The 12,500-nt window shown below is 48.4% G+C and overlaps 1 protein-coding gene across 5 annotated transcripts in view; it reads left to right on the top strand.

The window, feature by feature from the left end:
* fgf11a (fibroblast growth factor 11a) overlaps positions 1–12,500 on the top strand; it is a 102,665-nt gene that overhangs the window by 27,880 nt on the left and 62,285 nt on the right. The window contains exons 2-4 of one of the 5 annotated variants that reach the window (XM_056300353.1): positions 2,755–2,766; positions 3,225–3,243; positions 8,076–8,094. The exons of 2 other annotated variants lie outside the window; for them this stretch is intronic. In XM_056300353.1, the coding sequence (XP_056156328.1) occupies positions 2,755–2,766; positions 3,225–3,243; positions 8,076–8,094 (50 nt within the window). Of the gene's footprint in view, positions 1–2,754; positions 2,767–3,224; positions 3,244–3,831; positions 3,844–5,158; positions 5,187–8,075; positions 8,095–10,183; positions 10,209–12,500 lie in introns of all 5 variants that reach the window. 2 more of the 5 variants (XM_056300351.1, XM_056300352.1) reach the window with 2 other exon arrangements.

Here is a 12,500-nt window from a genome sequence, read left to right as displayed (position 1 = left end):
GCTTCACTCTCCATATAGTGCGTGCAAGAACATTGGGTGCAAATAATGGCCTTGGTCTTGATTAAAAATGTCTGCTATCCAAACGGTGACTGGTGTTTGTTGGGTTCATGGTCGCATGTTTGGTAGGAGACAGACTGTAACCCCCCATGACAACCTTGTGAGTGAATTTTAACACTGCTACATAAATCTATTTCTGCTAGCTTTGTTATTCTGATTTCAGAGTATGGAAATAATGTTACTAAACTGGAGGAGTATAGTACATGCACCCCTGCTGTGATTTCTTGAATGGGGCATCAAACACGTGATCCCTTGTTACCCGTCCTTGATCGGCACCAAATCAAAAGCCAACAGACCTTAGTCTGTATATGTAACCTCACTTTTTAACAGGTGCAAACAAGATTAATCACCTCTGTGGCCTTTATCTTCACTATATGTACCTTAATCTATCAGTGGGAAGTAGGTCACATCACACGAGTGCACAAATGGTAACTGTCTAATGAGATTGTCACCAGCATCTCTGTGTTGAGTGGACAACCAATTTTGCATGACAGCAGGCATAAAGGACAGTAAATACATACACAGTTTCATAGTGAAACATACACAGTTTCATAGTGTTTACATGCTTACCGGATACTACTGATACTTACCTGATACTTACCTGATACTGCTACTGATATTTGATAGCTGATACTTACCCGATACTACTGATATTTGATACCTGATTCCTGATACTTACCTGGTACTACTGATGTTTGATACCCTATACTTGGGCGGCACGGTGGCCCAGTGGTTAGCACTGTTGCCTCATAGCAAGAAGGTCCTGGGTTCAAACCCCGGGGTTGTCCTACCTTGGGGGTCATCCCAGGTCGTCCCCTGTGTGGAGTTTGCATGTTCTCCCTGTGTCTGCGGTGGGTTTTCTCTGGGCGCTCCAGTTTCCCCCACCATCAAAAAGACATGCATGTTAGGGTTAATACTCCTTGCTGTCTGTGCTGCTGACCACGGTAATGGGAAAACAACTGGAGTTGGTCCCCGGGCGCAGCATGAAGGCGGCAACCCACTGCTCATAACTACACAGATCACAGCTAGGATGGGTTAATTTGCAGTAACTGAATTTCCCCCAAGGGGATTAATAAAGGACACTTAATCTTAATCTACCAGTCTTGTTCTGTAGCTTCTCTATAAGCGTCCCTCTGTCAGGGATTTGTGTTTCAGTCTGAGAAAGGAGGATGAGAAATGTATTCATTAGAAATGAATAAATGGGGTGTTTTATACTACAACGTCTTTAGACCTGTCCTATCCTGAAGATTATAATCCAGATTAAGGTTAAAGTTTACCTGGCATGCCTCCATTCGGTCATATGTCCATTTGCAGTGCTGCAGACTAACTCCTAGTTTATCTATTAAACATCACTATACACCAGTACCTATGCCTAAAAATACCCCCAAAGGCCCCGGCCACCGGTGGGATGATAAAAAGAAGGCCTTGGCAAGCCGGAAGCTGTCACATCAGGTGAAATAGGGCCGTCGCTCCTTGATTGTGTGCAAACTTGGGATGTGTATAACATACAGCCCTGCTCCTACTGTGTGTCAAGGTAAACTGTACGCTCAGGTCTTAACACAGCAGCTTCAAATATTAACTAGCTCAGTGGAGAGTCCCCCACATACATACACACACACACACACACACACACACACCCACACACCAACACACACACACACACACACACACCAACACACACACAGTTGCCCTGAGGGTCATGCTGTGTTATGTGAGGCTTTCAGTGGAGGTATAAATGTTAGATGGCAGTCAGGAGCCAGGGAGTGCTGATCATGGAGACTGTGTGTTTGTGTGTGTGTGTGGGGGGGGGCGGGGGGCATAGGGACTAAAGCTGCATGCAGCGAGCCACTTTGGGCCCTCACTTAGCGTGTGTTAAATTAGGAAAAAGAAAAAAAAGAAGGCAGGAGAAGCCGTCACTGCTGTAGAAGTGTTTTCCTGCGGGGATTGGAATTGATTGTAACATGAAGTGCACTAGTAGACACAAGGCATGGCCACCCTTTTGGCTCGAACCCACGTCACTGTTTTACTTTGCTTTTAATCCAGTGGCTGCCTAGAATGTGTTCAGTCCAGACATTTTTTTTTTTTGTCTCCCTTCATTGTAACTTGAGACTGGACAAGAAATCGATGGAGAGAGGCGATTTTATTTTTCTTCACCCTCTGCCACCGAGAACACCCGCGCCTGGTGTCGCCCGACAGGCACTTTTATAAAACCGGTCTGTGTCACCGGGTTGCTGTGATGGATGAAAAGGCTGTGTTTTTGCTTGGAGCCGGAGACCATTTTGAAAGGAGGAAGACGTCGTGCGGCGTGTTCATATGGCGTGTGACGGTGCAGTCGCTTCAGCTCTCAGTCAAAACCGGAAACCGGAGAGCTGAAGGAGAGTGTTTTTGGTGACTCAGGACTGTAGAGCTCAGACTTCATCTGTGATGTCGGGACCCTGTGCCGTCTGAAGTGCCTTCATCTGCAACTAGATTGAAATGACTTGATGCAGGGGGCGTCCGGGTAGTGTCGTGGATTTTCCTTTATCCTTTAATGGGCTCTTGCCACAGCAACCTCTGGGGAGAATAATCACCGGACAACTATTGGAGCAAACCGAGAATCTTTATTGCATCTGCAGATGGAGAGACATAAGGCTACACAGAGGTTCGTCTGTGAGGACATGCTCTGCCCCTGAGCTGGAGGCAGTGGTTTCTTATAAGACAGTCCGTCGCGTCATACACTATGTTTCCTGCATCAACTAAGGTGTAGTCTTACAAAGGAATGCAGGAAACAGCTACGCTAATCACGTTCTGTGCCTCGTAAGTGTCTGTAGGTCCGGTGCACTTGTCTTTGCTGTACCAGGCAGTTCCTGGTATGTGGCAACGGGGAGGCAAGCATGATAACGGTTGCTATGTGGCCCCATGGGAGGCAAGCATGATAACAGGACGTTGGTGTGACTGCAGGGAGTGAAGAAGTTTCATACACACAGAGAAGTGGAAAACTACAGAGTGCATACGGAGTACATTTTGTACTCCACAGTAGCGTAGCGGTCTGTTCCATTGCCTACCAACGCGTATCCGTTAGCATCCCCGTCTTACCTCTGGCTCGGTCGGGCGTCCCTACAGACACAATTGGCCGTGTCTGCGGGTGGGGAGCCGGATGTGAGTATGTGTCCTGGTTGCTGCACTAGCGCCTCCTCTGGTCAGTCAGTTAGGGTGCCTGCTCAGGGGGGAGGGGGAACTGGGGGGGGGAGTAGCGTGATCCTCCCATGCGCTACATCCCCCTGGTGAAACTCCTCACTGTCAGGTGAAAAGAAGCAGCCAGTGACTCCACATGTATCGGAGGAGGCTTTGTGGTAGTCTGCAACCCTCTCCGGATCAGCAGAGGGGGCTGGAGCAGCGATCGGGACGAGTATTTTCAAACCTGGAATATCTTCCTGGATATGGTCAGAAAAACACACGTGCAATACTCCCCCCCAAACCCGCCCCACCACCACCACCACCACCAGGGGTGAGCAATATGAACTGAAATTCATATCCCAATCTTCTCTTCTGTCTAGACAGTAATGATATGATAGTGAATTATTTATTTTGACCGCAAGTTGCGAGAAGGTGTTTAGGATGCAGATTGAAAATGTTTTTATTATTGTGCAGCTTAAACGGTGCGAAGACTCAACACCTATATATATGAACCGAATGAAATATAATGTGACGTTAAACAAGAAAATATTTCAAATGCCTCAATTTAAAATAGTTAAAGAAAATGAAAGCAAGCATTGCTGCATGGAAAGTCGCCAGTTCGCCTCCGTAGTGTGCCAAGTGTGGCTCTTTTACATCACAGCTGATGGTAAGAATAGACTCGTCGGTGTTGCGAGCTGCAACCGTATCAAGAAATTTCCACCAATCGCAAATTACCCGCAGCAGCTTAAAGCGATATGATTACATTACGATAACTGAAATCCCAGGCATTATTCCGTCTCATATCACACTATGGATATTATATCCGTATGTCGCCTACCTCCCATCTCCCTCTGGCCTGTGCATATGCAAGATGTTTCCGGCTATCTGAGACAGGAGAGAGGATTCGCTAACGTAAACTGTTAAAATTTTTGTGAAGAGTACTTCAGATGTGACATTCAGGGGTAGTCACCATTAAATTTAAGTGTTTCGAATCCTTTGCGCCCTCCTTGGTTACACAGAGCTTCCTCACTCGTCTCCCCCTCTCCTCGTCTTTATCCTCCTGCCCAAAGGGGCTTTGACTTAACTGTAATTACAAAAACACCACTTCTACACTCGCCTACAATTAGAAAGACAAAAAGGCCAAGGATTCCCTCCACCGCTCTCTCCACGCCTCACCCTCTCTGCAATTAAACCGGGGGGGGGGGGGGGTTGAGAGAGAGAGAGAGCTAAGGTATGCTAGGGAAAAAGTCGATGACCTTATTGAAAATCTGCCTCTGCTCTCTCGATCCTCCTCCCTCTTCACCCCTCTCCTCCCTCCTCTTCTAGAAGCCATCATTTATGTACATACTAAACCACAAGGGACTTGAGAGGGAAGCAATTAGTCCTGTTTTCTCTCCCTGTTGCATGACGGTAATGATGGGCCTGACGATAATCATTATGGCTGTACATGTTGCAGGGGGTCCGAAGAGAGGCTCGCCAGATTTTTGTGCATACACCCCAAACTACACACACACACACACACACACACACACACACACGCTATACTTGTGGGAACCCCTCATTGACTTAAATTCATTCCCTAGCCCTTAACCATCATAACTAAATGCCTAAGCTTAACCCTTACCCTAACCTAATCCCAATTCTAATTTTAACCCTAAAACCAAGTCCTAACCCTAAAATAGACCCTTTCCCTCATGGGGACCCATAAAATGTCCCCACAAGGTAGGTGGTTTCAGGTTTTTGTATCGTAATGGGGACATTTGGTTCCCATTAGGATACAAAAACACAGTACACACACACACACACACACACACACACACACACACACACACATAGCGTAATCCTCCCACATGCTACGTCCCCCTGGTGAAACTCCTCACTGTCAGGTGAAAAGAAGCGGCTGGTGACTCCACATGTATCGGAGGAGGCATGTGGTAGTCTGCAGCCCTCCCCGGCTCAGCAGAGGGGGTGGAGCAGCGACCGGGACGGCTCAGAGAGCGGGATGATTGGCCAGGTACAGCTTGGGAGAAGAAAAAAAAAAAGGGGGGGGGGCAAAAAAAAAAGTTGTATGAGCAACAACAAAAATGAGACGAAACACAAAAATGGCTGCGTTTTAGTTTTCTGACGGTTTTCCTCTGTGATGCTGATCGTTTCAACATCTTGCTTTTTCTGTCTCATCCATATATCAAACCCACGTGTCTTTATTGACGCGGGCGCGCTGTGACGTGCACACTCACGTGTACAACAGGCAGGACAGCGGTTCCGGGAAGGCAAGAGGCACGTGCTCTCATGTAAAAACCACTTTAACATTGCTGATACGCTCACACATTTTGTAATAATCTCCCACAAATCACACTGGAAATATTATAGGACCCTTTAATTAAGTGTTCACGAGCAACACACTGGATCCCTACTGACTAGTGTAGTTGTGTTATTTATTTATTTATTTATTTTTGCCACCGGGGTGAGTGACGTCATTATTCTTCTATTCAGCATTGACTTTACTCCGAGCATACGGATGAACGCTCACATGGCCATCTCGCCCGTAACAGATTTGAACTCTCGTGTTCGTTGTGAGATGGATTCACACAGAAGCAAGTCTTGATAAAAGGGTCTCATAAAGCGTGCCCTTTCCCCGTGATAAATACATGAAATAACTCGCGGAAAAAATAATCATCTTCTCATTGTCTTCCGTCTGGAGGCTTGAGGTCATGCTGCGTTTTCATTTCCGGTGTTTGAACACCGAGCTGTACTATGAGTGTCCTTCAGACCAAACGTACATTTTAATATCAGTTCAAAATACAGTTTGAGGATTTGTTGCATTTTCACATTGATTGGAAAACGGCCGTATGCGTTGTTGCCAGGGAAGTACTTGTAATGTGCTTTGCCTGGTGACGTATACGTATCTTGTTGCGTGTGCTGGGTGTAACTTGGCCGTCATTGACGGTCACGTTGGCAGCATGCAGAATTCAGAGCATGGGTGTGACAAGTGGACCTGAGCTGAGAGGATGCTCCCTTCCTGACAAACACTGACAAATGAACCTAAATCGCCGAGCAACAGTCAATCCTCGCCCACATAGGATCCGGATGTGGACCACTTCAGGCAATGAAGCGGCACCGATGACCTTCTTCTGACCCTGACAAAAGGATGTGAGCCTGAAGTGGCCCACACGTGTCATAGCAAATATGGCCCAAATATGCCAAATCAAATGTGGGCCTTTTTTTGGGGCAAAGATGCGGTGCTCTTGGCAACATGTAATCTGGATGTGACCTTGAAGTGGCCCGTGTGGTAAATGGTGAATGTGGCCCACATATCACAAAACAATATGTGGCACATGCAGCATTGATATGGCTTGGTTTCTGGCCCAGATCTGGCAACAGGAGCGGGCCGCCCAAGTGCCATCATTCCACGCGGTATGTGGGCCGGATGAAAGAAAGATGAGAGTCGGGTGCGGGACGGGTCCGGGCTACAGCAGTTTTGCTACGTGGGCAATGCATCGGTGTATTTACAGGGGTTGGTGAGACGCTCACTGCTTCGCTTGCACACTTCATTTGTTTGAGATGCCGTGCAACATTTCAAAAGAGTAATCGCGTGTTGTATGCAAAACCTGTTTCCTATATAGCTGCAATACGAGGACTCTTTTCACTGATCATCACAGTTGGCGAGAACATTAGATAGTATTGCTGTGTAATGATTTCAGATGCCTTTCTCTAGTTGAAATTACCCTGCGAAATCTGACAAAAAATGATGCACGGCACACAGACAGGATACATAGCCCCAATTGGAGATTCATTACCTTCATCACCGTGTAGTTTGCAAACACCTGTTTTTCCAAAGCACCACCACATCTCTCTTCAGAAACAAACACACCAGCTTTCAGAGGATGCAGGTAGACTTTGTTTTGGGGGGGGGGGGTTTCTCCCCACTTGCACCCGACCAATTTCCCCACTCTACCGAGCCGCCTCCTCTGCCGGTCCGGGGAGGGTTGGATACCACCACATGCCTCCTCCGATACAGTGAGGAGTGTCGCCAGGGGGACGTAGCATATGGGAGGATCACGCCATTCCCCCAGTTCCCCCTCCCCTCCAAACAAGCGCCCCGACCGACAAGAGGAGACGCTAGTGCAGTGAGCAGGACACCTACCCACATCCGGCTTCCCACCCGCAATTGCGCCTGTAGGGACGCCTGACCAGAACCGGAGGCAACACGGGGATTCGAACCAGTGATCCCCGTGTTGGTAGGCACGGAATAGACCGCTACACTACCCGGACGCCGAGGATTCAGGTGGATCTTTGCGAGGAGAAGCAATGCGAAACGAGGTCGTTCTCTAGCGAAACATTACCGCTTTTGTCCAAAGTAGCAGCTTTAAAGTACCACATGCAGGTGCGTTGGATTGCAGGTGTACGGCAAATGCGGCTAATTAAGAAGTTAGGGGCCACCCGGAGAAATACACTTCTGAGTATCTGAGGAGTTTCGAACAAGTCTCCCTTCAGACATCTGTGTCAGCTCGGTTTTCATTACAAGGTTTTTGGTACCCTTGCAGACCTAGGGGTACCTGAAGACACACGCGACAGCAATAAACGAATCCGGTGGAGAGAGATTAAAAAAACGGCGGATGAACAGATGGACGGGGCACCTAGACGTGATGGGGGGGGGTTGCCCAGCTGGGTTTAAAGCGAGCCCTACATCTGCACGCATAAAGGGAATTATCCCGTCCGTTTCAATGAAGCAGCGTGTATAATTACAGAACAGTTTACTGGCCAGGGGGAAATTGAATCCCTCCCGAACAGGGGAAGAAAGCGAGAACGGAGAGCGAAAGAGGTGCTAGATAAGCAGGTGAACAAGAAGGGAAATTATAAAGTGAGGGAGGAAAACTAGAGGTAGCGGGTGAGAGAGCCTGTCTCTGTACCGCGCTCCTCCTCTTCCTATTATCTCCCTGCAGCAAAACAGCGGACACACTCGCAAACACAACCCACATAGGAACTAACGTTTGGAGTTTGCGTGCGTGTGTGCGTGCGCGTGTGTTTCCGGGATTAGCTGCCGTTGTTAAACAGTGAAACTCGACGCAGTGTAAGCGTAACCCCAGCCTGCCGGTTCAATTTCAACGGACAGGTGAGAGCATTAGCGCGGTAAGGGGGCTGCAGCGCCCCCTAGTGGTGGTGCAGCCCCCCCCGTAGTGGCAGGTGGCTGTGTAACATCTTAGACCCAACAGTATTCCTAACATTTCCTAACGTACAAATGCAAAAAACAAAACATACCTTTATATTAAACAGTGGGCTAGGGCTGCGTGGAATGTACATTTTTAACAATAAAATAAGTAAACACTCCATTCCAAATCTGCTACACACGCGCCTTACCAACAAAACAATGACGTCACAGTGGTGACCGGGGAGACGGTCGCTCTGGGGGGAGCGCAAATGGCTGATGGGACTGTTAACTGCATACTAGAACTGGATACGACGCCGCCGCTCAGCCTTGCAGCCAATTTTTTTCCAGTGGTCACTCGCGGTATTGCAGAGAAAATTCCCCTGCGTCCAAAAAGCATTTTCCCCATAGACGCATATTCAGTGGGCCCACGTATCCGGAAGTAACCCGGAAGCCAGACACTTTTTTAGCGTATGCGCCAGGCGAGCAATTCCCATAGGAATGAACAGGCGGCATTTTTAGATCCCGTATCCAGTTATAATGTAATAGATCCATGCATCCGACCCGGCTTACGGCCATACCACTCTGATAACACCCGATCTCATCTGATCTCAGAAGGTAAGTAAGGGTCGGAACCTTTAGTTGACTGGTTAGCGCGGTCGCCCTTTGTCTGGGCAACCCGGGTTCGATTCCCGGCTGCGGCGGATTCATGGCTGCCCCCTGAATTCGCTACAGGTAGATTTAAAATTGTGTCTTGATGATGTGGTTTTGTGGTTATTCTTGTGTTGTTGTTTTGGGGGTTCGACTCAGACTAAGTAGGAGACCGTTCACTGACTAACTGAATGTAGGACCGTGACTGTGACTGGGAATACTCGTTACGTTTTTTTCAGTTCTGGTCCGTTCTTGCCGGTGTGATTAAAGAGCACTCCCGGGGTCGTGCTGCGTATGGGTGAGTCGCCATTAAAAAGAGCTCTCCGCCTCTCGACTCATTCTTCGACGCCGGCTCGCCACAATACTTTGTTTTAGTTGGCAGCCCCCCTACTTAAAACGTCTCCCCGCGCGCCTGGATGGGAGAGAGCGCCGCACGAGGGAAAATAAACCGTTGAACAATGGCGGCCGATTTGACTTCGCCCCTGTATGTCATTTGGGGACGTTGTTGGTCGCTGTGTTGCGTTTATGTCGACTCGCCACGCAGTTTGTTTTGCCAGTCAGCGAGCATTGCTCTGGATGGGGGGACGGCTGCTTCAGCGAGACCAGGAAATAATTAGGAGCAACGTTTTGTGAACTGCGTGGCATTTCATTTGATTGCCTGGTTGCAAACGTGAACATGGGGGGAGGGACGAGTGCTCTCACTTTCTCTTTCTTTACTTCGCTCTCACTCTCTGTTGGTAGGGGCAAGAATGAATGAGGACAGAACAGAGGAGAAAGAGGGTCCTAACAAATCAGTTTAATTAAAGAGTACCGATGCATGAGATTAGATTGGGAGCCTATGTTGTAAAGGATATGATTACACAGTGAGAGACAGACAGAGATTGGAGGCAAACTGTGTGTGTGTGTGTGTGTGTGTGTGTGTGTGTGTGTGTGTGTGTGTGTGTGGGTGTGAGAGAGAGAGAGTGTGTGTGTGAGAAAGAGTGAGTGAGAGAGGTATAGGGAGAGAGAGAACAAGATCGTTGAAAATTTGTGGGGACCCCCCACACACACACACAACTTGTGATACTTGTCGCCCATGGCAATGCACAGTGTGCAGTGTGTGAATCGTATAGCTTCCTCTGTTTGGCAAGTACTCAAGGTGTTTCCCACCTTGATGATGAGTTCCCCTGTGAGGTGCAGAATAAGGGAGTGCAAAGAGGTGTGTGTGTATGTGTGAGGCGTGCAGTTTGCCTCTTGTCCAGGACCAGTCCCTAATTAGTGGTGTCATTTAGAACCTGGTGACATGTGCTGCTCAGCGCACACACATGCACATGTGCACACTCCTGTGGAGTTCACAGTATACCAGTTAAAATGTCCGCATTTTTCTGCCCTGCAGGTGGCACAGTTGCCTCACAGCAAGAAGGTCGAGGGTCCGAACCCCGGGTTGTCCAACGTTGGGGTCATCTGTCGGCTGTGTGGAGTTTGCATGTTCTTCCCCGTGTCTGCACGGGTTTCATCCCGGTGCTCCGGTTTCCTCCCACAGCCCAAAGACATGTAGGTCAGGTGAATCGGCCATACTTAATTGCCCCTAGGTGTGAATGTGTGGGCCCTGTGATGGACTGGCAGCCTGTCCTGGGTGTCTCCCCCCACCAGCTGGCCAGTGACTGCTGGGATAGGCTGCGGCATGCTGCGACCCCAGTTGGGATAAGCGGCTTGGATAATGGAATGTTTCCGCTTTGTGTCTGATTATTCCTAAAGTGTTTCTCTCCACTAAGACGTACTCGCAGGAGACGGGTTAAATAGCATTCACAAATGGTTTTTATTCCAGGTCGCAGCAGGTATGTAAATGGGCAAAGGCCTTTGAAGATAGTGTGTGCTAAGTTGTCAATCGCAGAGAGACTAGGAAATTGTCTCGGGGAGTTTTCTTGTGGTTTTATGGACTTTCTCAGCTGTACCTATTTAGGTGGTGTCAGGTGGGTAGAGGTTGCCGCGTGGGATAATACGGTAAATGCCAGAAAGCTTAGACAGTTAAGAGTATTTCCAGCTAAATTTCTGTTGCAGTTGTCAAACCCACTTTAGTACCTTTTCAGCTTTTCTATCTGGTCGAGAGAAATCCCGGCAACGCCAGGGCCTGGTATCCTTCAGTGGAGAGCAGTCTGAGAGATGGACAGCTGGGAAGTGTCGGGGATTTTTGACTGAGAAGGAAAACACTATTAAAAGTCTGCGGCTGTTGATTGCCTCGTTTGGGAGCTGACGCCGACATAAAACGAACAAAGAAAACGAGAAGTGAGGGAGAAGGGGAGAAAAGTAAAAGAGATAAAAGGCGAGGAAGGTTTATTTCTTTTTCGTGACTCCTGACACTCGTTAGACGGGGTTTTTAATCTGTGCGCACGCGTGTGTGTGTGTGTGTGTTTGTGTGGGTGAATGAGAGGGGGGAAAACTATGGAGAGAAAGGATGAGGGACGGGGAGAAATGGAGAGCTGATTAGCATTGTGCTCCATGTTCCACTGCTGTGGCTTCGACTCACCGCCAGGGAGAGAGAGAGAGATGGAGAGAGAGAGGGAGAGAAGTGCTTGCCTCAGCGTTGTGCCAAAGGCGGAGAATGAGATAGGAGGAGAGAAGAGAGATGAAGAGGAGAGAGAAAGAAGGAGTGTAGTGAAGAAGTAAAAAGAGAAGGTGTTCATTTCATGTGTTCAAGGATGAATGAGAGAAGAGAGAAAGGAGAAGACAGCGACAGGAGACCAGGACAGATTGTGCTAAAAGAGCAGCAATTAGTGTTTGAAGATGATGCGTCCTTTCATCAGCATTCACACTCTCCCTCTCTCTCGCTCTCTCTCTCTTTCTCACTCTCCCTGACTGTCTCTCTCCCTCTCTTTCTCTCTGTCCTCTCCCCCCTCTCTCGCTTTCTTACTCTCTTCCTCTCTCTCTGTCTCCCCCCCCTCTCTGTCTCTCTCTCTCCCTCTGTCTCTCTCCCTCACTCTCTCTCTCTCCCTCTCTCGCTTTCTTTCTCTCTCTCTCTGTCTCCCCCCTCTCTGTCTCTCTCTCTCCCTGTCTGTCTCCTCCCTCACTGTCTCTCTCGCTCCCTCTCTCGCTTTCTTACTCTCTTTCTCACTCTTTCTCTCTGTCTCTCTCTCTGTCTTAGTACTCATGGTCTCTCATCCTGTATCCTTCCAGACTGTTGCAATAAAGATCACTGGATGCTGTCAGGCCAACTCTTTTTTTGTTGTTCTCATTCTTTACTTCCTGCTGCTCTCTCTCTCTCTCTCTCTCTCTCTCTCTCTCTCTCTCTCTCTCTCTCTCTCTCTCTCTCTCTCTCTCTCTCTCTCTCTCTCTCTCTCTCTATGTTGGTCTTTGTGTTGTAATTTTCTTGTGATTTTTATTCAAGTATTGTTGAAAAAGTCTCTCTCTGTCTCTTTCTCTGTCTCGCTCTCCCTCTCTACTGTGGTCTTTCTCACCCCCCCTCCTTTCATCCTAAGCAGTGATGCTGACAGGAGGAGAGACTCAACTTCGT

Source organism: Lampris incognitus, chromosome 20 (genome assembly GCF_029633865.1).
Source record: "Lampris incognitus isolate fLamInc1 chromosome 20, fLamInc1.hap2, whole genome shotgun sequence".
Lineage (NCBI taxonomy): Eukaryota > Metazoa > Chordata > Actinopteri > Lampriformes > Lampridae > Lampris > Lampris incognitus.
Note: the sequence above shows the minus strand (reverse complement) of the source record. Positions and strands in the feature narration are given on the sequence as shown.